This window comes from Pogonomyrmex barbatus, unplaced genomic scaffold, assembly GCF_055798465.1.
Source record: "Pogonomyrmex barbatus isolate J1 unplaced genomic scaffold, ASM5579846v1 scaffold2, whole genome shotgun sequence".
Taxonomy (NCBI): Eukaryota; Metazoa; Arthropoda; class Insecta; order Hymenoptera; family Formicidae; genus Pogonomyrmex; species Pogonomyrmex barbatus.
The window spans coordinates 688364-711473 of record NW_028297116.1 but is presented as its reverse complement, the minus strand read 5'-3'; the positions used below and the strand labels follow the sequence as shown (position 1 = coordinate 711473).

The following is a 23110-nucleotide window of genomic DNA, read 5'->3' as shown; positions in this document are numbered from 1 at the left end:
TACGAGCAATTATCGTGTGACATGAAGAAAATTATTCATATAATCATACATTTCCAATATTTAATTTCAATCATAGAATACTTAAAAAAATATAAAATAAATTATTTTCACACAATCTGTAATTTTTTATCCGCAATGACATATATATATGAACAACTGTCGAAATACGCCATCTTCACAGATGACAGCTGCTCACGAGCTACAGCAAAAAATATTTCAGAAATATTTCAGGAATGTTTCACTGAATTGAAACATATGAAAACATTGTGAAATATTTTTGCAACAGCTCTGAAACTGAAATTTGCAATAGTAAAATATTTGCGATTCTTGCACTTGGCACCTTACAGAAAGATAAATGAAAGGTTTACAGCTTTTCTGAAATATCGCTGAAAGATAAATAACTGAAATCTTTATGAAAGCACTATATAAGCGAATGCTATATATGTATTACACATATACATACATATGTACAGATTGCACCTCCAAAAATCTCACCGCATTCCTAGCAATCACGAATGCGCGTAATGTTGGACAGTCGTATTTCGCCACGCGCTTGCATTTGTCAGTGAACCGAGCAGAAATGTGCTTATTCAGTGATCTTTAGTCACTAATTTTTTGTTAACTTTTATTATTATAAATATCGCAAAATGAGGACTTGTCTGTTTAATTTACTTTGCTCTATTTATGAGTAATGATGTTAATTTACATCGAGTACTCTATATATTTAAATGATTGAAGATGATAGTTTAAGTGATAGCGGCAGTTTGACATTTAACGCTATATTACTATTCGGCTTATAATTAATTCGATCAAAGTCTCTGTAACCTCGTCATAAGTAGAGGAATATCTGTCATGCTTTTTAAAATCAATTTTTAATTTAATTCAAGTTTTAATGTAACTTTTAATTAAGTTTTTTATTCATGCAATTTTTATGGTAATTAACTTTATAAACATTTTTAATTTTATAGCTATTTTTTTTACGTATTATGATGTATGTGTGTATTTTATAATTAATACGACATAAACACGTCAAATTTTTATTTTTATGTTAATTTAAATTAATTAGATTTTTTTTATATAATATAATTAAATTGAGATTAAAAATATTTGCGGGTGTACGTATATTTAATAATTTTTTTATGTTATAGTAACAATACTTGAAGCGTTATAAATATCTGTTATTATAGTATGCGATAGTCAAATATATGAAGAATTAGTTAATTTTAAATAAAATGAAAATAGAAAAAACTTAATCTCTAATATAAATTTTTTTTAGATGGAAAGAAAATGTAGAAAGGACAGTAAATGGTGTTAAAAAAGAATATTTTTCCATTAATCATTCTATTTTCAATTCTTTTGATTTAAAAAAGAATTATTAAAAATAAATTTAAATATGTTATAATGCCGAAATCTCAATATTTGTAGTATCTAATGCTGATATTTTGATAATTATACAATTCTAATTAAATAAAAAAAAAGAGATATAATAATTGATTCATTATAAAATGATAAAGAATATTGTGCAAATACGTAAGATGCATATGTTTGTATGTATATGATAGATCAGATATAAATTTTAAAAACCGTACAGAAAAGTGAAGTTAAAAACCAAACACCACAACATGACACGAAGTGGGCGTGTTCAAACGCATGATGAATGTCAGTGTCACTCCCGAAACACATGTTTCGCTTACGTAGATACTACAGAAACGCGACCAATGTTTGTCTACCATCCAAGCCGCTAATTATCGGCACCGTTGTCGCTGCCTTTGTCGGCTCCGACACTTTATAGAAATGTGAATCTTTGATTTAATTTCCGTAGAAGCTCAAACGCACGTGTCGTAGATTAGGCCCTTTGATGAAGAGACGAAAGAACTTTTAAAATTAATTAAAAACTGTATACAATTATTCTATGTTTATGTTAAAAATAAATTTATTAAGCTGAATTAAGAATAAGAATTATGAAAGAAGATACATAAAGTAATTTTTTTAAATCTTTTTCTATATACGTATTGAATTATAAACGTATTATTATAAAAAATTATTTTATTAAATTTTTCTTATATCACGAAGAAGCATATACGTTACTAATGTTGTTGAAGATAATCAAAAATTGATATGATAAATGTCTTTTGTAAATATTAATTACAAATGTAATATATTATTCATTTACAAATTTTCGGATAAAAATATAAAAAAATTATTGTTTTATTATAATTATTTTTTTATATTTTTATTCGAAAATTTGTAAATGAATAATATATTATATTACATTTGTAATTAATATTTACAAAAATATTACTTTCAAACACTTATATATCTCCGCAATCTTATATTTTTACACAATTATTTACTCATACTTTCCCGTACTTTTAGGCGTTTATACCTCCATACATGGGCACTTAACTTTCACATACCCACATAATTTCATAATTTTATATATTCACATTTTTACATTTCTACACAGTCACTTCTATACTTCTACACTCCCACTTTCCACATTTATATATTTAAATTTCCATGCACTTATAATTTCACATATTCATATATTCACACTTTCTCATAATTATACATGCATGCACTTATATTTCCAATGCCCACACATCTACATACTTATATTCCTGCATATATATTCACTTTGCTCAATCATTTACTTATTCACTTCACCTCATCTATCACATCCCCATCTACTTATTCCACCCTATTTCACTTTATCCCACTTCAACCCCATTCAACCTCATCCACTCTATTGCACACACCCAATTTTACTTCATTTCATCCTATCTCTATCACATTTCGCTTTCCATCTGTCTTTGTCATCTCATCACTATAATATCCTCATATATACCCATACATATCTATACATTTTTCCCTATACAAATTTTATTTGAAATATTTTTTAATTATTTCGATGGTATTTAAAATATATAGTATATGTAAAGTTTTAAATAATTTCAAATTTTTAATCTATTTGATGATTATTAAAGAAATTATTTAAAAAATAATATTTATAAGTTTAGCCAAATATGAAAATAATTTTATCGAAAATAATTTTATCATTGAAATGTTCAAATAGGTTGTTAGAATATTAAAAGTTTTTATAATATACACATTTGTTTATATTTTTTAGTAAGAAGAACTTTCAGAATATTATAAAAATAATTTGAGAAATCTTTCTCAAATTGTTTCTGTATAATATTGGAACAATGGAAATATATTTGTGATCTTCTGAGTATCAAATTATTTAAAAAATGATCACTGAAAATCACTTGTAAGATCATAATGCCGTCAAAAACTGAAGCATATAAACATGAACGAGATGAAGAGTTAATCAAGAAGTCCGGTGAATGAATCATAGTCGATCGTGATATTATGGGTACGCAATATTTATCTTCTTTTTTGTTTTTTTTTTTTGAATTGTTCCTGGTCGGTAATAGGTCACACACAACTCTGATTTCTACCTTTTCTCTCTCTCTTTATTTATCTGTCTAGCTTTCTCCTTCTCTCCTTTGATCGATTTTTTTCTTCTTATTGCATTCACAAAGATATACATGTCTTGACCGAACGTAATATAAGAATAATAATAATAATCGACATCGTATAAGACCCATAAAGAAAATTGCCTGGTGATTTTATTAGCGCGGTGCAAATCATACGTCAAAAAAGTTCCTTCCCAATTTACAAATACTACTACAATGTTTTATTTGTAATCTTTTCTTGTATATCAAATAAATACTTTTACAGGTTTCGTCTAATGGAAATTCTTTTAATTAATTATCAATATCAAAAAACAAACAATCCAAGAAATTTTTAAGTTTCCATACTTCTATTTACAAAAGTTAATCCTTTGTTTCAACATCTATAAGAAAATTATATTTCCTTTAAGAATATTTTAATAGTAACGTACACATTTAATTCTCATTATTTATTTATATTATCATTAATTTTGTTATGTGAATATAAATTATGAAATATCTCATAAATATCTCATAAAATATTAAATTCTTTGCTTTATTCTAACTTTATTCTAATTTTATTATTTTTATATGCAAAACATTTGGAAGAATTATATTATATAAAAAATTATATAATTTTATTTAAAAAAATAGAATATTACGTCTTTTGCCTGTTTTTTAAAAGATCAACGGCGATATTTTATCTGGGGTCCCAGCAACCATAAAAACTACAAAAAGAATTTCCTCATTATCTTTAATAGTTTCGAAGAAAATACCTTCTTGTATAACACTTTATGTGATACTCCCTATATGTATATTCATATAATCATATTTTTAAATAAAAAAAATACGATAATTGTTATGTTTTATATAAAAAAATTGAAGAAACTGACCATCATATTTTTACTTAAAAAGTTAGCTCAAAACAATGATTTAATAGTGAAATTATATTTAATTTCTAGTTATATATATTTCAGTTTATGCGTATGTCGTCATTCAGAATACATACATATAGAATTCACATACACAATTAAAATTAAATTATTTAAAGAAAAAAGTATTCTAAAAAGAATGTTAACTTTCAAAGAAATATGATGCTGTAATTTATATAGAATATGATATTTGACTATATATTTATAATTTCTCTGAAATAAAACGTTGAGCGTTTTAATTACATATGTCTGATAGTTTGTATCCAAGACACGAGCAATAATGGATGTTAATACGAAAATCGAGCCAAAAGTTGTAATTAAATCGCATTATTATTCTATTCATTGTTTTGTAGTAATTGTATTATTAATATAATTCAATTAATATAATTCAAATAAAGGTTCAAAATAGGTATGTAGATAATTTGTAGATGAATAATTTTTAGGCAAAATGTTTTCTTCGTGTTTAAAAATATTTAATGTGTCTAAAAATGGCTGATTAAACATAAAATGAAGATTTATGCAATATAAGCTGTTTATGTTAATGACACATGTGTTTGTTTTGTTATATAAACAATCATTGTTATTGTTATATAAACAATCAAAACATATGATCATACATCAAAACATATGATCATATTGCATCAATTAAAAAATATATTTCATCTTGACATTTTACGTCAAATATGTTATTATCACATACAACAGTAAGCAGGCTATACATACATATATATAGGTACATATATATAGGTATATGAGTGAAAACTGAGAGTATCTTAAATTCTCGTATTTTAATGACTGTTGGAACGATTTAGTTTATAATAGGTTGGTTAAATCAATAGTTAAAAGATGTCGATTTTTGCCTAAAAAGTAACATAAATTATACTATTATATAATTATGTAATTTTATAATTTTTAAACTGACGATTATAAAAATGCCAATTTTATTTGTTTAAAATCATAATAAAATGATCAAAATTCATCTTAAAGATATTGAAATAAGTCTTTTCTGATATTAATATTGTTAGTGATAATTTCGTTGTAATTATTTAATTATTAATATTATAGCTTATTTCTATAACAAAAATAAATTTAAAGATAAGTTTCACTAACAAAGGAGGTTTTACAAATTTATAGGAATAAAATTTCTGTACGTTTCATACAATCATATATTTCAAGTTTTGTTTTCAATTCAAATAATAATATAGTCTTGTTAAATTAGTAATAATATTAATAAATAATAATGTAAATATATATATATATATATATATATATATATTCTTTTTATAAATACTATTATTTATAAACATTTAAATGAGTAAATTAATCAATAACATTATTTTTTCAATTAGATTTGATGCTGTTAATGCGTAAATTTTTCTCTGTGTATTTGAAAAAAAATGAGAGGATTTATCTCTCTCATAGTACCTTACTTTGTTAGATCACGTCCATTCGTGTTTTATGTTCATGCGCCTCTATCCATTGCTTGGTATGACGCGATTCTGCCGTTTCGCTCGATTGCTCTGTTCCGTTCGCCCGTATCATTTCTTTCCGTCGCCCGCTGTATCTTTGTTGTCCATCATCCACCGTCATTTACTACAGTGTTTTTGCGCGCTCCGATGTTGCCATTACAGAATGGTATATTTGTATAAGGTATGTGAGTATGAATGACTGCATTACATTAAAACAAAATATATCAGATATACATATACATACACGCGGTTATATAAATAAAATCTCTTATTGCTTCGACCAATTCTGACTTAACATTCAAATAACAATAAAGATATAACTTTTATGAAATGCAAAATAACTTATTGAAAATAATTCTAGAATGCTTTGGTAGATTAATTAAAAATATAAAATTCAAATATTTCATAACTTAAAATGTAGCATAAGTTCTTAACGATTAAAAAATAATTATTTACATTAAGAAACACCGCACTGATCAGTTTTATATTCATATATATATATATATATATATATATATATATATATATATATATATATATATATTAAAAATTTATTAAAAAGTTATGAATAAATAGAATGATTATATATAATATATTAAATGCCATAATTTGAATTATATCAAGTATAAGTTCGACAATATTTGCATATTTATGTGTTTAAGAAAATGCTTAGACAGAGGAGGGGCGGAGTTCTAACTTTGGTTCCAAATTAGATTCAGGTTTGGTTAGGGGAGGTTTTTTCAGGGCGGAGAGAGAGGGGCTGCGCCCCTTCTCTAGTCAAACGTTTCCTTAAATATGCTTGTATACAAATAACATAGAATTCAGAGTTCAGTAAAGTACAAATTATGGCATTCCATATACATTTTTCTATTTTATTTATTATAATAAAAAATGTTAATAAAAATTACAAAATTCTTGAAAAATAAATGTATTTTATCTTAAATAAATAATTTAATTAGAAATAATTAACTTAGTTGCGTTCTAACGGTTGAAATAATTATTAATATAACATATTGCTTTAGTGATAAATATAGTTTTAATCACATATAACTTAACATAAATATATTATAATATAATATTATATTACGATAATAATATATTATAATATAACATAAGTATTCACTAAATAATAAACACATCAATAACTAAGAATATATATTATTTAAATTGACATTTCTTATCTAATAATGTATATTGTATCGAAAGGAATATTTTTTTAAACTATAAAGCCAAAATTATTTTCGTTATTTTATAACATTTTAATAAAATAACAATTAAGAAATAATTGTTGTGCAATTAAGATTTGTTGATATATTTGTCTCTAATATTTACATCTACTTTTAAAAATGTTAAAAATAACGATAATTATACATTTCTTAAAAAATAAATTAATTTAATAATATAACAATATTTTTATAAAATACTGGTTATGTTGTATTATTGCTATTGAAATACTAATAAAATAAATACAAAGGCTTAAATTTGTGTATAAAAAACTTAAGATATAAATTTAAAATAAAAATCTTTGATAATTTTTTTACTTTGATAATTTTTTATGAATAAATTTTTATTAGGTATATATAGTTTATTATTTAATATATTTTTTCTACTTATTAGGACATAGTTCCAAATATAAGAAGGCATAGTTTCTTAGTCGGTAGTCAAAAGGAGATTCCGACAGCTAATACAATTGTTTGTAGAGTCCTCTGTCAACTGAACCAGAACCCTATTTCAATAACATTCGTAGAAGATGCATTCATTATTTAACTGAAACAAACAGCACTAATTGAACGCTAATGAACCAGTAATGTTCAGCTTCTGTTCTATATGTAAATACAGTTTGCAGAGCACCTGGTTCTTTCATAAAAGAGTCACAAAAGAATCACTTTGTCAACGAAGTTATTACCTGTAGATTTATTTAGACATGAATTTGCTCATATGCTGATTATTATTAAAATAAATTAATCACAAAGCTACAAATATTATTGTACACAAATAATAATTTAAAGTTTTGCTCTTTATTCTTAAGTATTAAGTATTATTCTAAGTATTTTATTTAAAAACTAATTTGCATTTACTTGACATAACATAATTTTGATATATAACTTCATATGTAAAAAGTTATAAAATTAACACTAAAGAAATAAAAGAATGAAATTAAAACTAAAAAATTAAAATTTAAAGTTTAATTTTAAAGTCAAATTATATATAATTAATACAATATATATATATATATATATATATATATATATATATAAAATAAAAGCTATACTTATAAATATACATATACATATTGTATGTACAAAATTATTTATGTCAGAAAAAAGTGTGCATACGAGAAAAAAATTTGTTTTTTCAATTTGTTATTAAATGATATATATAATGCAACTTATGCGCAATATACCTTTCAACAAATTGTAAAATTTCGGAATATTAGATATTTATTATAAAAATAATTTCTATTAAAATTTTTTAAAGTATTTTTTTATTTTAAAATAAATAGAATGGAACACGAAAATATCTAAATACACTCAGTTTTTTTTAACAATTTTTTATTTATATTAATAAACTTGAAATGTATGTTCGTTTACATGTATACATGTATGTGTGTATGTACGCGTACATACAAGCGCTCATGCGAATATAATTGTATTCATTTATGATGACTTTGTAATATTCGAATGTTTTATCTCTTTTGCGCTTCAAATATATCTCATTACATATCAGGGTCTTGAACTGTACTAACGAGCAGTAGTTGCGAATTAGTGTCACTGACTTTGGATATTGTTCACATTATTTGCAGGAAAGTAAAACACAATATTTTAATATGTACACAGATTTTAATATTTTAATATTATTTTTAAGTTATATGTATATCATTTTTTCTATTATTTGATTAAATTATTTATAATATGTATAGTATAATGTATATACTTATACTTCAATTATAATATAATATTACTATTAGTTAAGTTAGCGCTAAATAATTATAATCCTATGAATATTGTTATTGCATTTCCGTGTTATTAAAATTAATATTCTATTGATCGTGAGAATATTTAATCAAGAATTTGAAAAGTAAAATATTTAATAACAAACTCCACATACAACTTACATATATTTTACATCAAAAAATATATTTTATAATAAAAATATATATTTTTTATATTATAATATATTTTTATTATAAATTTTTTTACTCAAAATTATAAATTTTTTACTCAAAATTTTGCATAATTTAAATACATTTAGATTGTTAAAATATATTATAAAATATATTATAAATATATTATATAAATATATATATATATATATATATATATATATGTGTGTGTGTGTGTGTGTGTGTGTGTGTGTATTATACCATATGTATTATTATGTATTACTATTATTTATTAAAATTTTATTCTTATTATTTATTCTTTGCAAATAAAATCCAAAAATTATATTTTTGTAAATAATAATATTTTAAATGTTATTATAGTAAAACAGAATTTTTTATATATTATTTATTTTATCTTGAATAAAGACGAAATTGAAAGTATACTAAACTGTATTATATGACACTATATAAGTTTTCTTTTATCAATATTAGCATTTATTTTTCAAAGGACATCTAAAAGATCTGTCAAAATATAACACTGTTTCAACTGCAAACGCGGTTAATTTAAAAAAAAATGCAGTTCTGTTGTGTCAAAAGCACGCAAATTTATTCGATGATGACGATGACAACGACGTAGACATTTTTCTTAAATTTATCTCTTTGGGCTTAGCATTATGATATGTTCATTCACGAGACAGAGGGGAAAACTAAAAACACTTCGATATAATTTAACCCTCAGCTATCGATTGAGTCTAGTCAGAACTTAATCGGTGTAGCCGAGATATGAAAATCTGAGAGGTCCGCTTATCTCGACGGCGTTAATAGAGTCACGGGCGTCTTGCCGTCGTTCCATGCAAAGTTTGCTGCGCATGAATTTGACGCCGAGATAGTACTGTGTCTCTTGATCGTGAAGTGGTAATAACCGCAAAATAAACTTAAATGTGGATGAGAAGTATTTCATTATGTGTGTGTATGTGTGCATGCGCACGCGTCGTATGTGTGTTTATGTATGTGTTCATGCGTATTACACATGTACATTCACCAACAAAATACACACACACAAGTACGTTCGTACACATACATACATACATACATACATACATACATACATATATACATACATGCATACATATATACATACATACATACATACATACATACATACATACATATGTGAAATGAAAATATTAATTAATTATAATTATTTATATGATATACAAACATATTATTATAAATGATTTTTATTAACTGAGTATTTATATAACAAATAAAAGTTTTATGCATCAATTTTAAGAATAAATCTAAAACGATAAAAAGTGTTTTATTTGTGACAATGAAGATCCTACATCTTTTAGATACATGTATATATAAATAAAATATTACTTTTCATAAATTTGAAGTTTATTAAAATTGAAACTTACATATTATACAAATAATTAATTAATAATAGTAATTAATAATAATTAACTTTTATGTTTGATAATTATGATATAATGTGTATGTATTATAAATTATTATATTTATAATATTCTTAAATTTTTTATTAAATTACATTTTTATAATGTAACTAATAGTGTAATTTTATGCATATATTATATGAGATTTGAAGTGAGTTCAAATCTTACGAACTGTTCGAATATATTTTCAATTTGAAAAATTCAAATTATTTAACATTCAATCATTTGAATTATATATGATGCTAGAAAAAAAAATAACGCGCATTTATAATGTCTAATATAAATGTAAATTATGTTACATAAATGTATATTTATGTATATTTATGTATATTTATTATTGGATAGAGTGTGCGTGATAAAATATAAATTTTTCATTTGCATCTTTATGCAATTTTTGTGTATGATTATAGAAAAGAAGTTAAAATTTCTTTTTGTAACAATGATTTTGATTATGATATTTATTTTTTATCATGAATTAAATTAGAAGTATAATATATAATTTCTTTAAACGTAAATAATTTAATATTAATAGTTTTCGATTCGAGATTCAAACTGTCAATCCGAACTGTTCAATCACCTGATGATTTTAAGTATTAGAAAATAAGTAATTCCGAAAAATAAATGTTACGATGTTTCTTACTTAAATATAATGCATGCTTCGTATCAAAGACGCATACATAATATGTATACGTCTACATGTACGAACTTTTGATATCAATGACATTTAAAAACAGCAAAATGCAAAATTGAAATAATTTTTCGAAATCATTTTTTTCATTTCTTTCTTTTCATCTTGTATTGCATTTTTTATTACAGCAATCGGTATCGTAATAAAAAAAGGACAAACTTTCCCAGCGATAAGAACAGGGAGCTCATCCGGGACGCAGTAAGGGGGTCAAAGGTTTCTGCTGGAGGAATGAATACAGCATACTTTCTATGAATGGACCTTGTCAAACATACCGATTTATGCTAACATTTTAAATAACTTTGTTGCACTTAATAATGTAACATGTGTTTTCTAATAAGAATTACAAAGTAACATGTCATAAATATGTGAAATAATCACTGTAAAAACAAAAATATATAAAATTAGAATTAGCATTATGCAAAACATAATAAAAACTTTATATAGAAGAAACTCTTAAAAAAGAAAATTAAAAAAAAAATATTTCAAACGTTCACTCATTTATTTCTAATAATTACATGTACATTTTTCATTACATATTTATTTATTATTAATATTTATATTATACAGATGAGCGCTGCGCGCGCGTCATTTCTTTTTTGACTATACATATATATTTCAATTAAATATAAAATTCGAAAATAAATTAATTGGTTCTATCAATTTATGTCGCAATTATGTACATCTATTTCGTATTGTAAACAGCTGTTGTCACATGAAGGAAATTACTTACATAACATATATATCTTCAATACTTATTGGTGATCAAATACTCCAAAGAAAATATTAAATAAAACATTTTCACAACTTGTAATCTTCTCATCCGTGACGATATTTATCAATAATATATATGACAGATATACAAACTCAATGTGTTATCTTGACTGTGATAACTCCTCACGAAATAAACATAATGAGAAAACCAATTGGTATCGTGAAAAAAATGACAATAATCAACATTTAAATATTAATTTAACATGCCCTTTTTAAGAGTAAATAATATTTACTATAAATTTATATGGAAAAAATATTTTTATAATGAAATTTATGACATATATTTATGATATAAATTTATATAAAAAGAAAATTTATAATAAAATGTTCTTTTTTTCAAATATTTCTTTTATAAATATTTATTTGTTTACCTGTCTATTGTTTCATTCTATGTGTTTCCAAGTGTTTATGTAAAGTATCCAATGATCCAAAACTCGACGATACACAAATTTTCTTGAAAAATTTCTAGATAGAGTTTATTTCTCCTTAATTATGTTTTCAGAACTTCATAGAGAACGCAATTTCATATAAATAATTAATATCTAGGTGCAAATATATCAAAGTCATATCAAAATTGTGTTTTTTTTTATTTTTTAACCTTATTTAAATTTAATCTTTCTAATATCTTTCTAATTATTATACAACAATTTTAAAATAGAAGATCATGAAAAATTAATAATTTACCAGAAAAAAATAATCTATTTTGAAATGCATTTTTATAAATAAAAATGGATGATTAATGTTTTAAGGTTTTAAAAGGTTTTTAATGAATAAAAACAAAGCTAGTAAAAATCACCATTAGATTTGCAAAATAAAACAATTTATTTAAAAAAGTTAGGTTACATGAGATGTAAAAGTTTTATTTTATAAATTAAGTTTTATTTTATAAATTCAGTTTTCTTACGTGCATAATAAATTGCAGTTACAGAACATATTAAATAAAAGAAAATTTAAATAAGTTAAATTATTATGTCCAATATTTCGAATCTGAATTGTTTCGAAAGGCAAAAGTATGAGGTGCATAGTCATGAAGTATAAAAACAGATTCAAAGTCAAATAATAAAATAATATTATAGACCTTTACGAATAAGTTAAAATAAAATTAAAATCAAAATACTAAAAAACAATGTACTTCAATGCATGAAAGAAATTTAAACGAGTATGTCAGTAGAAGTCATTGTTAATTTACGCGCGCGCATATAAAGTATGTATAGTATAAAGTTATTATTATTCATAGAATAATTTTTACTTATTCCTTCAAATCCTACATAATATTTCTATTAATGCAATGTAAAGTATATGTTTCTTAGAATATCTATGTTATTCAACACCGTTTTATATATCTCTGTTATCATATAATTAATAATTTATATTTTTTTCATATTACATAGTAAAAAAATTATTTAGAATAGAGTTTTTTTTGTACTTATACAAATTTGTTACAGATTATATCACTCGCTCGATATTATATTTGAATTTTGTATTTTTATTGCGAAAATTTTTTGCAACTTGAATAAAAATAAAAATTAAATATAAAAATCTAATATCATTCGTTGCAAAAAATAATATGTAAAATAATATGATTTTAAAAAATAAAAATTCAATATATTATTTTATTCCGAATTCAGAATTATTTTGGAATAACAAAAAATTTGTAACATCTTTCTATTATCATATTAAATAAAAAACTTTATCAATATTATATGTAAAAGAAACTTACTATCATGATAAATGACACACATCCATTCATCTCTATTATTATAAATAGATTTATAATAATAGAGTCGAAATATATGAAACCATTTAGCAAAATATGAAAGTGAAATATAATTAACGACAGGAGTAAACATTTGAAGTAAATTTCTATAAATTTCGAGAATAAATCTTTGTCTATTTATTTATATTAAATTGTTTGCGTAAAATATTAAACAAAATCAATAAAAGAGAGCAATATAACTTATATCTTTCTATAAGATATATGAAAATATTTAATGCAAAATTAAATTAGATTAAATTAGTTGTAATAATTTGCTTTTTATAATTTTATATTTTATTATTTATATGATAACGATAAATCTATTCGATTTATACATATGTATGTACATATTTATATGAAAACAATATTGCTTCAAGTATTTATACTCTTGCCGTTAATCATATCGTTTTCTCATTTAACTTCGCGATATAACTCCATTTCTAGTGCCATTTACTACATTTACACGGGCACTATTCACATCATTATTATATCAATTGCAATAATTATGTATTGTAGATAAGATTACATATTCTAAACTGTCGTGCATAACATTTCAACTATATTTCTATTATATTAAACATCTAACGTACATCTACAATTAATTAAGTAAAAGAAAAAATATAAAGTGAAATAATTTATACATCATTTACGATCAGATTTCTAATTGCACATAGATAAATATTTAATGTATACTTTATTATTTAACCCAACAAAAATATTTTTAAATTATTACAAATAACATATTATTAAAATAATAATGTTACTATGTTATCTAAAACAAATCTATATAATAATTTTCAAAATATTGTAAACTAATGACATGCGATTTTATATTTTTCAATTAACGTAACAGCGATGAATATTCACAATGTAATTGTAACAAATTGCATCCAGAAAATAAAAACAAATTATGAGGAGCAAATCTAAAATACTCTCATTCATAATTTATAATAAGTATTTATAATAAAAGTATTCTACTTTTCTTTGTTTTTCTAATTTCATTTTCATTACATTCTCAAATATGTTATTATATTATAATATTATATCGCGTACTTAGTAATGTTTGCTTCATAGATATATAAAAGATCAAGTGTAAATTAACTAATGTACAACTAATGTACAATTCATAATATAAAATAGTTTAAATCTAAATGTATCCGCATGCTATTATAAATATAATCGTAAGTACATTTTTTCTAACAGTGTAATTGTTAGATACTAAATATCTAGCTGAACTCTATTTAAAATAAATGCCATATAGATAGCGGAATAATCTTATTTTCAGGCACATAAATATTGCCGTTGACAACACAGTTGATATAACAGTAATAAATATCTATAAATGAAGCAAATGACTGTTTAGAAAATTTAAAGGACATGTTATACTTATGTTACATTTAAACCATTAAATTTAAATATTTATTTTAGATCATAAATATATTTGATTTTATAATGTTTGAATTATATGTGAATTACATATACATAAAATACATAATAAAATACAATGTGTATTATATGTGTATTTGTGGATAGGAAAATTATATATAAAATTAATTATTATATATACATTATAAACATTTTGTTACATATAATTTTAATTCTTTAGATTCGTCAAGAGTAAAATGTTCTAATTGATCTTTCCAAATCAATTAAGTGATCATATTTTCATATTTTCAAAAAATATTTATTTATTATCTGATATTGTAAAAGTAATAAAACAAATTATAATAGAATTTCTTTGAAAGAATTTTCATCTTTTTCATTTTATTTTTCTAATCTTTTTAAGTTGATAAGTTTATGTATTTTTGTTGACAGTTTTATTTTTTATTTTTTGAAGAATTTAACTTTTATATTTTATCACATAAATCATCACATAAATTATTTCTAAAATTTATGATAACACAAAATATTTCGAAATATTATTGTTTGGGAATAAAATATATCTCAATTATATTTTATCAATACTTTATATATTTGTACATTGAAATCAAATTCTGGTATTTGATATGAAAATATGTTTGAGTTAAATATAGAATTTACTTTTATTTTTTAAGCGACGCTGTTTGAAGAATCAGTTTTATTAAATAGTATTCGAACAATAGAAAGAATTTATAATATATCTAAAAAAAGATTTAAAAATAACATATATATATTTAATACATAATTGTTATATAATGAATCAAACGTTCGATCATTCCAGTTTTATTAATGAAAAAAATACTAATGCAATAATATGAATATATAAAGCATATGACAATTAATTATGTTATATCTACACAAGCAATTTATATTGACATAATATATTAGTCTGTTATATTAACAGCAATTGAACTATTCTCACCTAGTATAATTGGATCCATTGGAAAAACGTGTAATCCAACTGCCGTCGGCTACATAAAAGGCGAAAGCTCCGTAATGTAGTGTTCCGTTTGTGGTTTTCAAAATGCATTCAAGAAGAACGGGCTAGTTTCGTTGGTAACCCTGTCATTTCGTTTTTACAATTCTAATGTCTTGTACACAGGACTTAAACCATACATATATATAGCGTGCAAGAATAAATTATAAATAATAAACAATCGAATGCAAGAAATGTACATGTTAAAGTACACATATAAATAATATTTTAATAATAAATAAATGTTTTTGTATTTCAGAATTGTAATAGAATTACAAAGATCGAGAGCTACAATTACTTCTTTATCAATTGCATATGTATTAACAAAATAAAAGATATGTACAGCGTATGCGATTACTTTTAATGCTGTAACATAAATAACTATCACACACACCATTATAAAATCGATATCCGATAATCAAATTTTCCAATTTGCAAATATTTCATAAATTGCGAACGTCTCATTTTACATGCAACATGATATTATATGCAAAAAGCGCCGATATCCGATTATCCGATAAAAATTTGAATAAACACGTGTTCGATTGTGAACGGGAATAGGATCACACGTCTACGGCAAATCCAAGGGGAAATCGTAATAACGGTAAGTCAGTTACATAGTAATGACGGAGTTTACGGAGCACACTGAGTCAAATGAGGATAAATCATGAAGTTTCGTTTCCCGGCCTTATCAGATTTGCAGTGTTAGGTAGAAAAACGTGATAGTGATGCCGCATGATACGCGGCGAGAAGAAAGAGAACGAGCGTAAAAAAGGGAGAACTGTTAGCGAAAGAACTGTTGTACCGCACCGTATCGTATTTTGCGTATGTATGTAACACTACGAATCTTAGCATTGGCAGCTGAGCAGACAGAAAAAAGAAGCACAGACACGGTCAACGGCGCGCGGCTTGCCCTTCGCTGCCTCACTGACTGGAGCGACAGATTTACCAGAGCAGAAATAAGAAAATCCCTCTACGCCTCTTAGAGTACACACAGTGCCCGCCGGCCGCCTTGGTGTACAACGTTTCACGCACACACACACACGCGCACACACACACACACACACACACACACACACACACACACACACACACACACACACACACACACACACACACACACACACACACGCACACATGCACACATGGCACACATGCGTATGCCTGTGTGTGTAAAGTGGTTTACGCGTGCATTTAAATGAATCGCTTGAATTTGAAAGAACGTTCGAAAGTAAATTGATTTTCGCTCGCAATGCGCATTATCCGCGTTCGCTATGATGATGCATCTGCGGGCGCAATGCGAGATGATAGAAAAGGAAGCCCACGGAGAAAAAGAACGCGATACGCGGGGACGGGGGCAGGGGGCGGGGGGGGGGAGGGAGGGAAAGAAAAGAAAAAAAAGTGAAACGCAGCCTGAAAAGGCCACAAGTGGTTGAGCAACCGATTGGCTGGTGATGATCACGCAACAAAACCGCATTCGGTCCTAAGGCGCCCTTGTGTGCCTTGTGGCGCACGCTCACTTACACGTGCGCGCATAAACGCTCGTGCGCACGCTCGACTAAGCGCAACCGAATGATTACAGGCAAAGTCAAAGGATTGGGGAAGGAGGCTGGCCACGCTTAAGAGGCGGAGTCACATTCGCATGGGCCATTGGCGACAGCAGCGCACCGTAAGCAATCATGGTTTACGCCTCTTCACTGTGCCTACCTGATCTTCACCCGCGTTTCGCTTGGCGCTAAGTACTTTGCTCGTGAAACTGACGCGTAATAGCTTGCGCACGTGTATAAAACTGTTAGTGTTCGTCTCCGACAGTCTACGACATCAAATAAGACATATGATAATAAAGGAATTGAAATAAAGCATGTATGACATAACAATATATTTCGATCAGCGATTAATATTTTTGAATTCTTTGCTCTAAATTGTAAATTACTTTAATATACCGCAACTGTTGAAGCACAATTGTTTCTTGTTGATTTATACAGTACAGTGTGTAGACGCGACACAATTCAAAAATTAAAAAATTTATTTACGACATAAAATCATTTAAATAAAATTAGAGTTTATTCGTTTAAATTAAAATATATGATATATGATTTGTAAGGAAATTTATCAATTATTTATTTCATTCCTTTATTATTATGATAACAATGTGTGTATGCATCTGTTAACGTGACACATGAAATTTTTGTCAATTTGTTTTTAAAATCGCTCTAGAATTTAAAAGTTGAAACAGAATCTGCAGCAGAATAATGTAATTATTACATATTTATATATGCACAAATGCATAAATACACGCAAATACAATAGCTATATTAAATTTTATTAACGATACAAATAGTATGGCAAATTGGTGTTAATTTTGGATATTAAATCTTTTTGTAAAAGATTCTTTTTTTTGTACAAGAATGTGTTTGGAGATTTTTTTTTACTTTTTTTGAAAAGATAATTGTATGTAACCAAAAAGTAAGGCTAATTTATATTTGTGGAATGCAATGTGTGTGTGTGTGTGTGTGTGTGTGTGTGTGTGTGTGTGTGTGTGTGTGTGTGTGTGTGTGTGTGTGTGTGTGTGTGCGCGCGTGTGCGTGCGTGTGTGCGTGCGTGCGTGCGTGTGTATGTGCATTATATAATTGTACTATTTTATCGTGGATTTCATTTCAAATTTTAAATTGTATAAAGCGCTTTTAAGATTTTCTTTTTTTAATTACTGGATCTTAAATGTTTTGACTCACTCTAAGGAGACATTGAATTTTCTTTACAAAATTCGCAAGTTACATGTCAATGTATCTAATATATATAAATGTATATTATATGCATACTGATCATTAAATCTGAATCATTAAATCTTGGCGAACTATCAAGCTTGTATCATGAAAATAAAATTATCAAACATCTTTTCCGAGAAGTGCAAAATTTAAATTTAGAGATAAAATTCTTTAAATTATAATAAAAAGAGGTAAAAAAAGAGATAAAAAATTCTTTAAATTATAATAAAATCCCATGTTATTTCCCGATTTCTAAAAGTAAAAACATTTTCAAAAATTCCAGTTTTTCTAAGAGTATAATAAACATCATGAAAGCAATTTCTAAGCTCTTATGTAGAAAAATACATGTGAATATATAGAAATGCAAATGAATAAATGTAGGAGTGTAGATGTATGTGTATATAAAAATGCATATGCATAGGTAAGTAAATATTTAATAACATTATCATTAATAAAAAAAACAAAATTTTTTTGATATATCTCTCTCTAAAGCGAAACGAAACATAATTGATTAGCAATGAATTTTATTAAATCACGAATTTTATAACAGGACTGCCGAACTTTTAGCATCGCTGAAGCATGTAAAATAAGTTAAAATTGCGTAGGTTAACATGTATTATAATATAAGAAATATTATAAATTTTGATGATGAAATGCTTTTATCTTTATTGTTTCGTGTTATCATACATTTTCTTGATAAAAAACTTTTGCTTGTTAATCACATCTCTAAGAATTTTTTACAGAAATATATTTAATAGTATTACATTATTTTTCTTAAGAAATTTAGTTTCACAATGACCATCATGACCATCATGCATTATAAATGAATGCTCTATTATATTTGTAAATCACACCTCTAAACATCTTGCCATGTCTTCTCTAAAAATCACAAATGTGTATAATGCTGGATGACATATCTCACCATGCGTTTATATTTGCCGATGAGCCGGACGAGTCATTCAATGATTTTAAATCATTAATTTCTCATTAACTACTGCGAAAATCGCAAAATGATATAGGACTTTTCTGCTCAGTTCAATCTGCTTTATCTATACACGAGTGATGTACCATTAATTATTAAACACTATATTTTATAGCTCATGTATCGATAAAGATCAATATATCAAAATATAAAAAAAGAATATCTAACATGTTTGGAAGCTGATGAGCAAATTAAAAAGAAGACAACTTATAAGTCATTGAAATCTTCGTTAAAAAATACATTTTAGAAATACTTTTTAGATATTAAAAAGTATTTTAAAAGTTTAGTGAAATCTTTTAATTTTAATAATCTTTATTAAAAATAATAATAATAGTAATCTCCTCTTGTTCATTTTTACAACTTCTTATATATAAATATTGTTGTTGTACAGTTTTTTTTTTAATTGCTACTAGCTGTGACATTTGTTAAAGTTAAATTCATAATAGCAAAGAGATGATGCACAACATTATATGAAGATGGTACACTACACATTTATGTTAGATACACAATATGTACTTACCTTTAAAAATTAATTGTTAAATAGTTTCTGTAATGACCATATTTTTAATTTTTTTACCATAAATAATATATACGGATATGAATATTGTTTTGATTTTATCTATGAAAATATTTTCCACGTATACATTTATCTCTAATAAATTAGAAATATTTAAGATAATATATTTTATAGAATATGTAAAATATATATAATATATAATACTATATAATATATATTTTTGATTATTTAGCAAAATACTTTTTATAAAGTATTATGTAGATTTTACACTTAATTAAAAATTAATTGTAAAGTCTACATAATGTCCTTTTATAAAAGATAAATATTAAAAATTATGTTTTCCAATACTTACATAACATTATTTTTCTTGAGTCCGGGGGGTGTTAGGGCACTGGTAAAATTAAGAAATTGAAAACCTAGAAGAAATGAACAAATATTGGCAAATATTAGAAGAAAAGAGAATACGTATCTTTTGTAGACAGGGAAAAGATAATATGGAACATAATGTTAAAAAATGCCAGAGAAATAAAGGTTGGTGGATAGAAATAAGTAGGGACGAAGAAGCGATCTTGAAGAAATATGGTAGGAAGAACTAGATTGACAAAAGGGAATGATTTAAGGAAATGGAAGAAAAGAGAAAAAGAATGTAGATAAAAGTGAAAAGGAAAAGTGATAAGATAGACTGTGACTAGGTTTAAATAAATAAGTATTAAATGTAAAATAAGAAGAACGAGTGAATTTTTTTAAAAGCGAGCGGAAAAATGAAATTAAAAGAGCTCAGAGGAATACACGGAAAAAACACTTTTGCTGGCAAATCTAAAAATTTGATACAGATCTGAAAATAATTTTGTTGGCCCATCAAAATTATTTTGTAGAACACTTAAATATGATGACAATACTACAAAAATGTTTGATCTTCTAATAATCAATTTGAATATCGTATATAATAATTTTGAAAGTCCAACCATTTCGCCGTTTTCTGTATCTAGTCAAATTTTTAGATTTGCCAGCAAAAGTGTTCTTTCCGTGTAGGAATAGAATAAGCTGGACAATAAGATATGGAAGGATAAATGAATGTGGATAAATAGTATTCTTGTAAACCAAGTCCCCTTCTTGGCTGTATGGCTGAAGTGTAAATAAATTCTACTTTATTGAGTCTATTTGAATGTTTAAATTTATAATATTCTATTTATAAAAACATCATTAGTAATATTCCTAAATAGAGATTATTTTGCAATTTGTAATAAAATATCAAAATTATATTAAAATTAGTATTTTATGTAACATGTACCACTAATAATAAAAGCATATTCTCTTTTCTTCTTCTTTCTTCTTTTATTTTCTCGTTTTTATAATAAACTAGATGAAAGACTAAAAGAATTACAATTATATATAAGAAATAGTAAAAGGAAAGTAATACTTTAAACAGTTTATCATGTATATTATTTAATAACAATATGAAATTTCAAATAATGTAAAAGATATAAAGTAAAATGGATATATTTTGTAACATTAAACAAAAAACTCATTCAAGCTTTCATTCAAAAACATAAGTTATCACAACACGCATTGTCATTATATATAGAAAATTATTGCACATATATTTTTTAAACAATTTTTAACGAATATTAATATTTTTTGTATAATTTTATAAATTTATTATATATACGTTATAGTAAAAGCATAAAAAGTCAGTAATTGTACATAAGTCACTATTAAGATTATCCACAACAAATACTAATTTTATCAATAGAGATAAAGGGATTGAAATATATTTATTAGGAAATATTTTTGCAATTCTAATTTAATAAAAGTATACGTAAAGAATATATAATTCAAAATGCTATTCAATTTACTGCGATAAATAGAAACTATATTTTAAATAAGATAAAAATATTTTTCTTTCCTATTTCTGAAAATTTTTTTAGTAAAATGATAAATCATTATTTTACTACATTACATAAAATGGCAAATATTTAGTAAAACTTCTGTAGTTGTGTAGTAACTTTGTTTAAAATAAACTTTATTAATATAAGTCAACAATTGCAATACATTTTTACTAATATGATACACGTTTACCCGCACTATAAAAATTTTTGGAAATAATAAATTCCTTGAAGACGGTTTTGATTGTTGCTTCATTTTGCTGAATATTTATTTCCTTAAGAAGTAGTCTAAAAGTTCGAGAAAGTAATAATCAATTGATGAAAGATGAATATGACAAATGACGAAGAGAATGACAAGAGTTTGACGCTGTAACTGATTTAATTTCATGACTGTTATGTTATTAAAATACATTGAACATTATGAAGAGATACAATGTCTATTGAATAATATAATTTATTGTGCTTAATTTATTTTATTGAGATTTCTGAATAATATTCTTTGCATTAATAATTTTGTCATATTTATAAAAGGAATATTGGCTGATGTCAGCTATAGATATCATCAAACAGGCATTATTACATACATGCTTCATGAAAATACTCAACTATGTTCATGAAAATACTCAACCATGTTCTTCAAAACAACAATTATGAAAGTGAAACAGTTTAGTATAAAACTTTTCTTCATTTTCTTTCTCTCTTTTTTTCATCATATTAATCGGATGTCTTACTAATTGATTATCAATTCTTTAAATATTTAAAACTACTTCTGATGGAATAAATAAATATATTTGTTCTCTCTTTTTCTCTCTCTCCCTCTCTACTAAATATATACATTCATTAAAACACTTTAGTACAAGCATACTTATTCATATAAATTCTTCACGAATTGCATATATCTCGCTAATAAATGATACATTAATTAAACTGCATG

General features: G+C 24.8%; 1 protein-coding gene across 1 annotated transcript in view; it reads right to left on the bottom strand.

Annotated features, from left to right (window-relative positions):
* LOC105425932 (uncharacterized) overlaps positions 1 to 22150 on the bottom strand; it is a 30598-nt gene extending 8448 nt beyond the window's left edge. Inside the window, exon 1 of the mRNA XM_011636951.2 lies at positions 15973 to 22150. Coding sequence (XP_011635253.2) covers positions 15973 to 15991 — 19 coding nt within the window. The 5' untranslated portion in view covers positions 15992 to 22150. The remainder of the gene's footprint in view (positions 1 to 15972) is intronic.
* Positions 22151 to 23110: the final 960 nt, after the last annotated feature.